At 34.5% G+C, this 12,308-nt stretch overlaps 1 protein-coding gene and 1 pseudogene across 11 annotated transcripts in view; both read right to left on the bottom strand.

The window, feature by feature from the left end:
* BIRC6 (baculoviral IAP repeat containing 6) overlaps window positions 1-12,308 on the bottom strand; it is a 152,841-nt gene that overhangs the window by 69,485 nt on the left and 71,048 nt on the right. For all 11 annotated transcript variants that reach the window (XM_087823450.1, XM_016218957.2, XM_087823455.1 and 8 more), the window contains 9 exons: window positions 11,673-12,019; window positions 10,829-11,048; window positions 10,229-10,362; window positions 9,359-9,496; window positions 7,348-7,475; window positions 4,733-4,864; window positions 2,758-2,973; window positions 1,986-2,169; window positions 1,141-1,296 (listed from right to left, as the gene is read on the bottom strand). In XM_087823450.1, coding sequence (XP_087679576.1) covers window positions 1,141-1,296; window positions 1,986-2,169; window positions 2,758-2,973; window positions 4,733-4,864; window positions 7,348-7,475; window positions 9,359-9,496; window positions 10,229-10,362; window positions 10,829-11,048; window positions 11,673-12,019 — 1,655 coding nt within the window. The remainder of the gene's footprint in view (window positions 1-1,140; window positions 1,297-1,985; window positions 2,170-2,757; window positions 2,974-4,732; window positions 4,865-7,347; window positions 7,476-9,358; window positions 9,497-10,228; window positions 10,363-10,828; window positions 11,049-11,672; window positions 12,020-12,308) is intronic.
* LOC107541793 (small ribosomal subunit protein uS8 pseudogene) lies at window positions 2,969-4,722 on the bottom strand (annotated as a pseudogene).

Raw genomic sequence — 12,308 nt, 5'->3', positions numbered from 1 at the left:
GGAAAAGCTTCTTGGAAAAGGGCACGTATTATGTGAATAGTAGATAAGAAGTTCATCCTGCAAACAGGAGACACTCTGTTCCAGATAAAGGGAGTATCAGGTAGAAAGGGTAAAATTATGAGAGAATGTAAGATTAAGGAATGGCAAATGGCCCTGCCCTATGTGGCTCAGTTGGTCTGTCATCGTCCTGTGCACTGAAAGGTTGCTGGTTTGATTCCCAGTCAGCACATATGCCCAGGTTGTGGGCTCAATGCCCTATAGGGGGTTGTGCAGGAGGCAGCAATTGATGTTCTACTCTCCCAATGATGTCTCTTTCTCTCCCTCTCTCTCTAAAAGTCAATTTTTAAAAACTTTTTAAAAACAAAACAAAACAAAACAAAAAAGACAAATAATTGAAATGACCACACCATCCAACATATATAGGGTAGTAACTAAAATAGGCTTAAAAAGTAGGGAGTATCCCACAAATGATTGTGCAGGCTAAGTTAGTTACTTTTTTAAAAAGCAGGAGAAAAAAACAAAGGGAAGAAAAGAAGCAAATATACCCCAAAAGGTGAATCTTAAACAAGAGCCTTTAACCCTGTGTTCTTAACCACTGAACATCTTTAACAGTTTTCTAGGGTGAAATTTCTTCAACAAAGTCAAATCAAACCACATCAAAGTAACCAGGACATTATGAAAAGATAGCAGTTTATTATAATGAGCATTCATTCAGAGAATCAAAGCAAAACATAATCATTAGGAAAATAACTGATATGGTTACTAAGTCCAAAAAGACCTAATATAAAAATATAAAAATTAATTTTATACTTCACTTATATGTGGAATCTAAGGAACAAAATAAATTGACGAATAAGACAGGAATACAGACATGGAGGCATGAAACAGGCTGACAGATCTCAGACGGAAGGCAGGAAGGAGGGGGAACAGATTGACCAAAGAACTTATAAACATATGTGCACAGCCCATGGACACAGACAATAGACAGGAGAAAAAGTGGGGGGGGGGGGTGGAAGGTTGGGGGGGCGATTAAAGGGGAGAAAATGGGAGACATCTGTAATACTCTCAATAATAAGTTTTTTAAAAATAATAAACACAGCTACAGGATATTTGAAATAAAACATAATTCAAAGAATATACCTGCTATATCATGTGTCAAAGGCTCATCTATTGTTTCTAGCAACTGAACGGAAGACTGCTGAAGGCAGTCATCAGATTCGGCAGCTGTTGCACCAACATCATCACTCACTGTTCCTTCCTCCATGGCTTCTGCAGCTACTGGAGCCAGCAATTCTCCTATAAGTAATAAGACAGTTCTAACTGCTTGAATAATTTATCAATAGATATTCAAGTAGATATTCAAAACATATTAAAGCATATTCCTTCCTCCAGTATAGAGAATGACAGTATGTATTCACTACCAACTATAAAACATTCAGAGACAAATGACACCTCACCTACCTAAGGAAATGCTAGGACCCATTGCGTTACCCTCAATTTCTAAAAACAAGTAAGTAGGAAAAAACACAAAATGTGTAATGTGAATAAGGAACTGTTATAATCACTTTACATATATTAACTCCCTTATTCATCAAAACAACATTATTAGAAAGGTACTTTTATTATTCTTATTTTACATACGAAAAGACTTTATTATTACTTTTTTTTCTTCTAAATATATATGAAGGCACAGAGAGTACCTTCCTCAAGACCATAGAGAACTAATAAGCAGCCCACTGCTGGTATTAATAATGAAGCCGACTAGCTCCAATATCCCTGTACTTTAATAACCTAACTCTTCCAAAAAGACATTTATCACAAAGGTTAACTTAATTAAACAAAAGTAATTTAAATGGCTGTTAATGCTATAACATTAAAAAAATCTTTTATACTTTTGGGGGTTACAGTTCCCTTTAAGGATTACTTAGTCAAGCAATGACAAGCTAATTCTGACATACTCCTATGAAAAATAAGTCCTGACAAACCTGCTAAAATATCCTGTAGCATACAAGTTAAGGAATACTGAGCCCAAGCACCACCCCAAGATATGTCTCCTCTATTGAAGTCAGTTCCAACCAAAAGTAACAGCAGTCTTTCCAGCTGGGGCTCATTCACAATCTCACACAGATGTATAGTTGGCCTCGTGGCATTTGCAATGCGTGCAAGAACCTGTAATACATTTTATAAAATCATAAGCTTAAAGAGCAATTACATATGTTTTCTCCAAAATCAAAGATTGGAGTAGTAGTTTGCAATGAGATATGCTTTTGGTGTCAAAATAATTGACTGACATAGAATGAAAAAGAAATGTAATTTCATGAATCAAATATTAAAATCTGGTTAGAAATCTGGATTGAATTGTTAAAAATAATTTCTATGAACAATGAATATGCTACAGGAATGCCTTCAGGGCATTAAAACCCCCTCATTACTGTAATTTGACATTTATTGGTATATTTCCTATTTTAATTATTTTTAAAAGGTAGGTTCGAAATAGATATATCCAAATTACATACATTTCAAATCTACGTTAATTTAGTTTTAACTAGATTAAAATATAAATCAGGTCTCCTGAGAAATCAGTGACAAAATATTTTCTAAACTTTTCAAGGAACAATAAAACTGTATAAAAGGAAAACCAATAAAAGCACTATGACTTCTCTTAATCAAAAATCAATTAAAAACTGATTCTTTTTCCCCAATTCTATTTTACCCTATAAATATATAATTATAAATTATGCCTATTAGTTTACTTACCTTACAAACAAATAATAAAAGGTCTGCATGACATGTAAAATCCATGGAGAGGAGAAACAGGACAAGTTTTTGGACTACTGAAATACAGCGTTCATGGGCCAAGGTAAATGGAAGTGGTTCTATCTCTGGACTCTCTTTGGTTGTTGTAACTTCTGTGTCTAAATTAGAACGAGACCATTCTGCTGTCCGACGTAACCGAATTAAGTCCTTAAAGTGCTGTGCACAGAAACGTACAATATTTAAATCAATATTTACTGAATCAAAATTCTTCCAGTACAAATGTATTTATATGATGAAAATGTTCACTCAGAAAACTTACAACTGCTAAGGAACACATTTTTCAAAAATGTAAGTCTCAAAAAGTAAGATTTAAAACCTATACTAACCAATACACCTAAGGGCCTATTTTACAGTAAGTATAGGATACATAACAGAATTTCAGAAAAGTGAAATTCTACAGAAAGGCTACACTAGGTCAAAACTAACATCATAAAAATACATTACCAAAATATCCTAAACGCAATTCATAAAAGGTGGGTGGTAAAGAAACCTATATAATTTCAAGTATTGAGTATTAATTTATTTCAAAATCTGAGGGAATATCTATTTGTATTTATAGAAACATAAGAAACAAACTTGGTTGCTACATGTATGTGTTATTCTGACAAATTTAAAACTACATAAAGCTATTTTTTAAACTTTATTTACAAGTCATTGCACTTAATTATACTTAGAAAGAACAGATTAGGAAAACTATACGTTTCTTTGAGTCTTTTATCTTCAATTTACTGGAACACAATCCACTTTCAATGAAAAACACTACAGACGGTCCCCAATTTACAATGGTGCAACTTACGATTTTTCAACTTTAAGATGATGCAAAGCAATAAGCACTGATCTTTACCTGGGCTAGCAATATGCAGTACCATACTCTCTCATGATGCTGGGCAGTGGCAGCAAACCACAGTTCCTAGTCAGGCACACAATCACAACAAAGAACCAATACTCTACAATGTACTGTGTTGCCAGCATTTTTTGGACATTATGTTCCAAGCACACTTTAGGTAGGCTGGGCTAAGCGATGGCGTTTCATAGTTTAGGTGCACTCATTGCATTTTTTTTCATCGAGGCATTTTATCTGCACATATATATTACATTCCTACAAACAATAGTGAGGTGGAGGCCTAGGGAGGGGGCAGGAGAGGGTTGGAAGGGGTGAATGGGGGGGAAGGGGGACATCTGTTAATACTTTCAACAATAAAAATAAATTTAAAAGAAAAAAAATAAAAAGAATCCCAGGACTTTCCCTTCTGTGTGTGTTTGCCTCGCTTCTTCATGGTCCATTATGCCCACTGAGGTTGTCAGTACAATGAAACCAAACTGATAGGACAGAAGCAGGTTGTTCTGCCATTTTTCTAGATCTTTGAGTTGCACATCCATTCTGGAACTAATTACTCTACACTTGTTTAATCTGCCTGTGATCTTCACAATAATTTTCCCAGCTCTGTGGTCATCAATAATTTCAAATTCACCAATGTCACCACGGTTCATTATCACAGTGAGAAACAGGAAAATGACTTTTGAGCATGGCCTGAGAAGAACCTGGGCATGGTTCTCTCTTGTCAGCATTACTGATACTCTTGAGAGCATCAGCCAGGATATTTATGCATACCATTATGGCATCACAGAAAGACGCCAGACAGAGCAATTGCATTTTCAACCTAACAATGTTTTCAACTTATAACTGATTTATCAGAATGTAAACCCATCATAAGTTGAAGCAGATCTGTAGAAAAATACTTTAATTCCATATTTATTATGTATTTCCTTGAGTTAATTTTTCTGTTGATAAGCAGAATAACATATTTAAGTATCCTGATCATTATTAAAGATACTTAACTACTCAAGTAATTTAAAATACTAAAAGGGACAATGATTTTTCTAAGATAATTACATTGAAAATTAAAAGTCATACCTTTGAAGTAGCCTGCTTTAGTTTTGCTTGCTCTACCAGAAGTTTATATGATGATCCTTTGTTACTCTGTATTTTTTCTTTTTCCATCTGTTCCACCAAAGCCTTCTGTTTTGCTTTTAGTAGGTTAAGTTGCTTAAAAAAAAAAAAAATTAATCTCATAGATAGCAATGTTAAAAACAACAAAGCAAATTATTATACTCCTCATGGAATTCATACATCAAACTAATGGAATTAGTATAAATATTACGTTGTGGCTGACGCGCACTATGTGGTTAGGCCCACCTACCATGGTTGCATCTATACTGATTACAGACTTATTTTTCTTGTCATTATTCTCTAAACAATATAACTATTTGCACAGCATTTACATTGTATTAGGTATTATATGTAATCTAAAGATGATTTAAAGTATACAGTAGAACGCAGGTTATATGCAAATACTATGCCATTTTATCTAACAGACTTGAGCATCTGCAGATTTTGGTATCTGCGGGGTCCTGGAACCAATACTTGTGGATACCGAGGGATGACTATAATCCCCTGAAAGGCCTAATTTTAACTGTGTTGCTGATTTTAAAAACAAAACAAAATAAAACACATGCTGTAAGAGAAACAGGAAGACACTTTCAAAAGTAACTGCAGCCCTGGCTGGTGTGGCTCAGTTGGTTGGGTGTCATACCATGCACTGAAAGGTTGCTGGTTCCATTCCTGGTCAGGGAACATGCCCAGGTTTTCAGCTAGATCCCCAGTAGGGGGCATGCAGAGGCAGCTGATTGGTGTTTCTCCCTCTCCATCTCCCTTCCTCTCGCTAAAAATCAATAAAAAGCCCGACCAGTACAGAGTCCTTCCATGCACCAAGAGGTCACTAGTTCGATTTCCAGTTAGGGCACATGCCTGGGTTGCAGGCTCCATCCCCAGTAGTGAACGTGCAGGAGGCAGCCAATCAATGTTTCTCTCATTAATGTATCTCTCTCTCTCTCTCTCCCCGCCTCCCTTCCTCTCCTTTCTTCTCTAAAATCAATAAAAACAAATTTTTAAAAAATGAAAAAAATCTTTATTTTTAAAAAAGTAATTTTTAAAAATGTTTTTATTGATTAGAGAGAGAGAGGAGGGGAAGGGGAGAGATAGAACCATGGATTAGCTGCCTCCAGCACACCCCCTACTAGGACCCCATAACCCGGGCATGTGCCCTGACCGGGAATTGAACCAGTAGTGACTTCTTGGTGCATGGGACAATGCTCAATTCACTGAGCCACACAGACTGGGGGAGAAAAAAAGTAATTTTAATGAAGTACATCCTCATAAGAACCTGAGGTCAGCTATAAACTCACTTTCACAGAGTAAAATGAACATTAATAAATTTTATGCTTTATTTTCAAGAGAAATCACGTAACCAATTGAGATCAAAACCACAAGAATCCACAGATGTCCTACAATAAAATCACATCCTAACATACATGGATGGGGAAAAGTAGGTTAATAATAATAATTAATAAATAATAACAAGAATAAACTCTGAGTTTCAAGTGCTCACAACTGTAAACCTACTTTTGACAACTGTATACCCTTCTGTGAAAGAAAAAGTGAGTTTGTGTGTTCACATGCATTTGCACAATGAAGCAGAGATCTGTTTATATTTCAAAAATAAACAAAGAATAAGCCAAAAAGTAAAGGGTTTATCAACAGGAAAATGAGAAAACAAATTTTAGAACATTCGAATAATGGAATAGAAGTCATGGATAAAAAAGAACCACTAATACACTCAATAATATATATGAATCTCAAAAATATCATTTTGAGCAAAAGAGGCCAAGCATAAAAGAGCACACAGTCTGTATGATTCTTAATAGTACTTTAAGAAATCATTTACTCAGTGAAATACACAAATCTCATGTTCACAAAATAAAAGAATCCCTACCAAAACATATAATGAGTACAAAAGGAAAAATATGGGCTACACAAGGAACACATTATATGCAGTATTATCCTAATTTAGAAACCAGGGAAGACCTGAAAAATAAGTTATGTTATCCAAGAGAAAGACTCACATATGAGGTTGGGAGAAAAAACAAAATGAAAAAGCTTATTAACACAAGCAAAATCCTGTATGAGAAAACAGGTTTAAGTGCTCCAGGAACTCAAGGTGGCTAGACCAAAACTCAAACCTGAAAGTTAAGACAGAAGGGCAGATAATAGATGCCCTGAAGCCATGTTAAGGAGTTTGATCTTCACCAGGAGGTCAACTGGAAGTCACTAAGAATTAGAAAAGAGTGAGATGACAGAGTTTGTATTTTAAAAGAACTCCCTAAGGGCAGCATGAGAAATGGATTAGACCAGAAAGGCAGAGAGGCCTCTGGACTACGCAAAGGACAATGATGGCCTCAAAAATGGTAGTAACAGAGATATGAAGAGGTAGTCAGACTGTCTCAAAAACAACACAAAAAATCTGTAAACTACATACTGTTGCAGTCTTACAAATAAGAAAACTCAGTGTCAAAGTGTTAAATAATTTGCCTCTGTAGCTCTTTTAAAATCATACCGAATTCAAGTCTATCCCATGCAACCTCTAAAGCAATGCTCTCAAACATTAAAATAAAAAAGGTATTAAAAATTACCTGTTTATGATGAACTAGCTGCTTTCTGATTTTCCTGGAATATAATCTATCAAGGCTACTGCTGCCTTTGGAAGACCTATGTATGTTCTGAGTGTGCAGATTATTGTTAATAAAACTCCACTGGTTACCTATAGGACAAGGAAAAGTTTTATTAATAGTTCTGTTAAATGTAATTTTAAAGTACTTTTAGTACCCAGTAAACACAAAATTATAATGTGTCAATCATGACAATGCAGTTTTAAAAATTAAAACTATGCCCGGCAGGGCGTGGCTCAGCGGTTGAGCATTGACCTGGGATCCAGGCGATCAGGGTTCGATTCCCGGTCAAAGCACATGCCCGGGTTGCGGGCTCGACCAATGACTCTCTCATCATTGATGTTTCTGTCTGACTCTCTCTCTCTCCTTTCCTCTCTCTGAAATCAATAAAGATATATTTAAAAAAAAAAAAACAAAACTAGCCCGGCCGGGCATGGCTCAGTGGTTGAGCGCTGACCTAGGATCCAGGGGATCAGGGTTCGATTCCCAGTCAGAGCACATGCCCGGGTTGTGGGCTGTAGCCGATCAATGACTCTCTCATTGATGTTTCCATCTCTCTCCCTCTCCCTTCCTCTCTCTGAAATCAATAAAGATATATTTTTTTTTAAAAAACAACCACCATTGTAAAGAAATTGCTAACATTTTACCCTAGAAAGGTTAACCTAGACCCAAGTGGCTTTAAGACCAGAGTTCTGTTTCTAATCCTTCCTTTAAGATAACAGCCAACATTTTCCACAATTAAAATTAATCTCTGTACAATACAACTTTGAAAATGTCACTCAAATCCAACAAGAACAAATGCTTAATATTGCCTAAATTTCAAAATCTTATGTTTTTGTGCAGGTGCCCCCCAAAAACTGTACTCAATAACATGACATACTGACTGCAAAAATAAGGTCCAATAGGTCAAAATTCATGTTGCGTAGCTCTACTTAGTCTGTTTTTGGAATGTATCCAGACAATTCTTTAAGTGTCATTCTGCTCAGCTCAGGCTTAATCTGACACTTAACTCACCTTCAATTATTTGTTCATCTGACTAACCTAAAGGCATCTTTTTCCATTTGTCAAGTAAATCTGAATTCTTCAAAGCCTAAAAAAAAGACTGCCACCAATATGTTTCCTTAATCTCTGAATGATATAAATAAAAACGAGGCCCTCCAATACTCACTGTTATATTCCAACTTCATGTTACGGTCATGTTTAATTGTATGTCTTACACCTATGTGCTATAACTGAGTAAACTGGCCACTGATATAAATAGAGAAATTCTCTGTACAGGAAAAGAATCGTCACCCTCTTCCCAGCCTAATGCTCTCCACCATCTATCGGTTCACCTGTAAGACACCCCAAGGGGTCTTTTTCTAATACTAGGAACCTGACAGTGTTTAAAATTCCAAATTTTATGGCACTTGTTGGCTGTATGTAGCTATTTCAAATCCTTTATTAAAAGTCGTGTTAACTTGGAAGAGGGGAAGAAAACAATTAGTCTTGCAATTTGGTTTCCCTTCATTTTTTAATTTGTCAGTGCCTCAAGTTTATGAAGAAAGGCTAGGACAAAAAAAATCTAGGAATTTTTTGTAAGCATAAAAGCCATTTGTAATTAATTAGTAGAATTATACTTTATAATGGTAAATGGAATGACACTATACTAAAGTAACATAAAACTACAATAACTTTTCATAGATTTCCTTTTGGTAACTTCACTTATACATTATTATTATAAAATGTTTAAATGGGTAGGGGAAAACCTCATGAAAGACATGATTGTAATTAGAAACTAAAGTCATGTTCAGACAAGAAGTTTGTCCATCACATCCTTCAAAAATGAATTCTACCCTTACACAGATTCCTGGTAAAGTTAATTCTTATTTTACATAAACTGCATACAGCTGGAATCTCCGTGCCAACAGACAGTCTGGAACAACAGTGACTCTCTCAAAATCCCCACCAACAAATTATTATAAACTTCAGATACCTGTCAGAAACCTCTCCCTGTCTTTACCATTCAAAGGCTTCTTTGCAGCTGCTGCTTCATCTTCAACAGTTGCCACATAATCCAGCAACCTGGACACCAGCATAACAACCCAACTAATCATGGGAATATCTAGTACCCCTATATACAGAGATGAGAGGGGAAAAATAATCAGGTGACTCTGAAAGTCCTGATAAAGTCAAATAAAATAATTATAAGTTAAAACATTTTATAAATCCAAAACATACCATATCGTTAATAACACCAACATTTATTTATAATAAGCCTCAAAATTGGAACTTAAGACCACAAATCAAGTAACACATTAAATCTAATGGAAGACAAATGCTTCATAGTAAAACAATAGATTCTTATTAAATGTAGATTAAATCTAACAGATAAATTATAAACTATGAAACAAGGTATAAGATACTATTCTTAGGCTTACAGGTGACTGAAATAAAGAATCTAACTCTCAACTTACTATTAATAAAGTTATGAAGTTTTAAACTAATATGTTCTAAGGTTTTCATTTCAGTAACAATTTTCTCCCTCAAATGAAACTCATTTTCAATGACCACAATAGCAACAGTACTTTAAAACTTAAATAAGGTTTGATTTTAATTTTGATAGTATAGAAGAAACATAATAATTTCCAAGTTCAAAATTCAAATAATAAAAAGATTTAAAAAGCAGTAACTATATGGAGATCAATCACATAAAGGCTAGTCATCCTAAAAAGTCTACATCATAAAAATAGTAACAAAATGTACAGCAATGAGTATTTTAAAAAGCACTTCAGACTAGCCAATTTATAAAGTAATATTTACAGGAATCTTATGTTTCTACTAAAGACAACTCTTTAAATAATACCATCTGTCCTCCGATGCATGGGTAACTGTGGCTGAAGAGGTGACAACAAATTATCCAATAGATTAAGTAAGCTTTCTAATACTCCACTATTACTAAGTGATCTTTGACCAATGCAGGAAAGTAACATGAAGACCCTAAAAAGAAGATAAAAATAAAATACCCATTATGATTCAATTAAAGTATTCATTTAAAAAATAATTTACATTAAAATTTCATAGAGTAATGATAGACTATTTGGTTCTAAGCAAGCTATCAGTTGTATCTTCTAACTTTAACCACAAGAAATCAGGTAGAGAGAACTGTAGCATAGCCTCAAAAAAACCACATTTAACACATAAAATAACATGATGTGATAGGAAATACTTGTAAACAAAGATCTATAAAATTCACAGATTCAATAAGGAAACTAAAGAATATAGTCTAGTTATATATATCATGTATAATCTTCTTTGATATGCCCTTCACTGAGCATTCCCCAAACTCTGAATAGACATGCTTCACTTTTCCACTCAGTATCCATACATAGAAAATTTCAAAATCTGAACACAGATCGTGAGAAGTATAAATCATTAATAACAAGTGCAATATTGTCTGACCTACCTATCCTGTGGAAAGATGAGAAGCTGTTCTGAATTATATAATTCCTGAAGAACATTAGAGAGAAATTGACCCCACCATCTTTCACCACCACAGAGTTGAACAAGTAGAAGACCAGTATGTAACCGTATCTTTGGGGTTCCACTGATGCACAAATGTTTAAAAAGCTCTTCACAGGCCTGGGCATGAAATGTGCTCTGCAAAACTGCAGGTACAGAGTGTCCTATTACAAGAAAGAAAACAGTAAAATTTCCCATTTAAGTATATGCTGTAATATCAAAATCAGCATGCCTAGATATGTTTTCTTCTTTACCAGCAATCGATACACAATTACATAATTTTATTTTGCTATTTATTTATTTATTGACTTCTCCTATGTAGGATTTCAATCGCTAAATATTTGAGGAAGGGAAGAGTTAGCACTTAAATTCATTATATTTCTTATATGTGGAGCTTGGTGTATCAGATGGCTGTGTATGTGTGTTTTTATGTGCATCAGTAATAATAAAAAGAGCCCCTGGACAGAAAATGACAGCTCTATATTAGATTAGCAATTATTAAGTTTTCACTGCTGCACATCTAAACAATGTTTATTATTTTGCCAGTAACACAATTTGATGTGGCACATCAATGGCAGAAACTCAAGAAAAAAAATAATTTAAAAAATCCATTTAAGAAAAACAAAAATACAGGGGGACAATGAGTTAACTTAAAGAGCAGATTTCATCTTCACACTAGAAAGGATATCAAAATTAACACTACCTAGGAAATATCAAGACAACAACAAAATACTCAACGAGATCACATCAAATATTCTGTCTTTAAAATATTTAAGCCAAATACAAACCATTGGAAGAGTGAAGAAGGCTGAGCAAAGTGTCCAATAAATATCTGATGATAGTGCGTAACTGCTCTGTGGAAGACGTCTGAATTAAGTCTCTTGGATCTGATGTTTCATTCAACATCTTCCTACTTGCACCTAGAGCTACTCTGAGCCTCTGCACTGCATTATGAGCCAAATTTAGTTGAAGTTGTAGCTGAATACAATCCTGATAGGAGGAAAAAACTCTACTGTCTTCCTCGACTGCCTTGTCTGGCTTTCGCAAGAAGTATTGTGCGTTATTAGCACTGTTGAGAGGAGGAAGATCAATACTTTGCAAAAGAGTTTCCAGTCGATGACAAGCTAAGTTATACCTATAAGTAAAAAATAAATGAACAAAATCATTCCTGCAATGTTCTTTAATGTGCATGAATACACACTAAAAATTAAATTTCTAAAAATATGTTAATACATAACCATTAAAAAGAAGTAATCATTTAAGTACTAAATAGAGCCAATTTTTAAATAATACATTAATGCATTAAACATTATTATAACATGCTATTATCCTACTTCCTTCTGCTCTACTCTATACATTTATAAAAAGATATCACTTGGCAAATACATCACTTGACAAATATATGCAAGACATTATACAAAATA

This window comes from Miniopterus natalensis, chromosome 13 (genome assembly GCF_054644295.1).
Source record: "Miniopterus natalensis isolate mMinNat1 chromosome 13, mMinNat1.hap1, whole genome shotgun sequence".
In the NCBI taxonomy this organism is placed as follows: domain Eukaryota; kingdom Metazoa; phylum Chordata; class Mammalia; order Chiroptera; family Miniopteridae; genus Miniopterus; species Miniopterus natalensis.
This window is presented reverse-complemented; position numbering and strand designations above follow the sequence as displayed.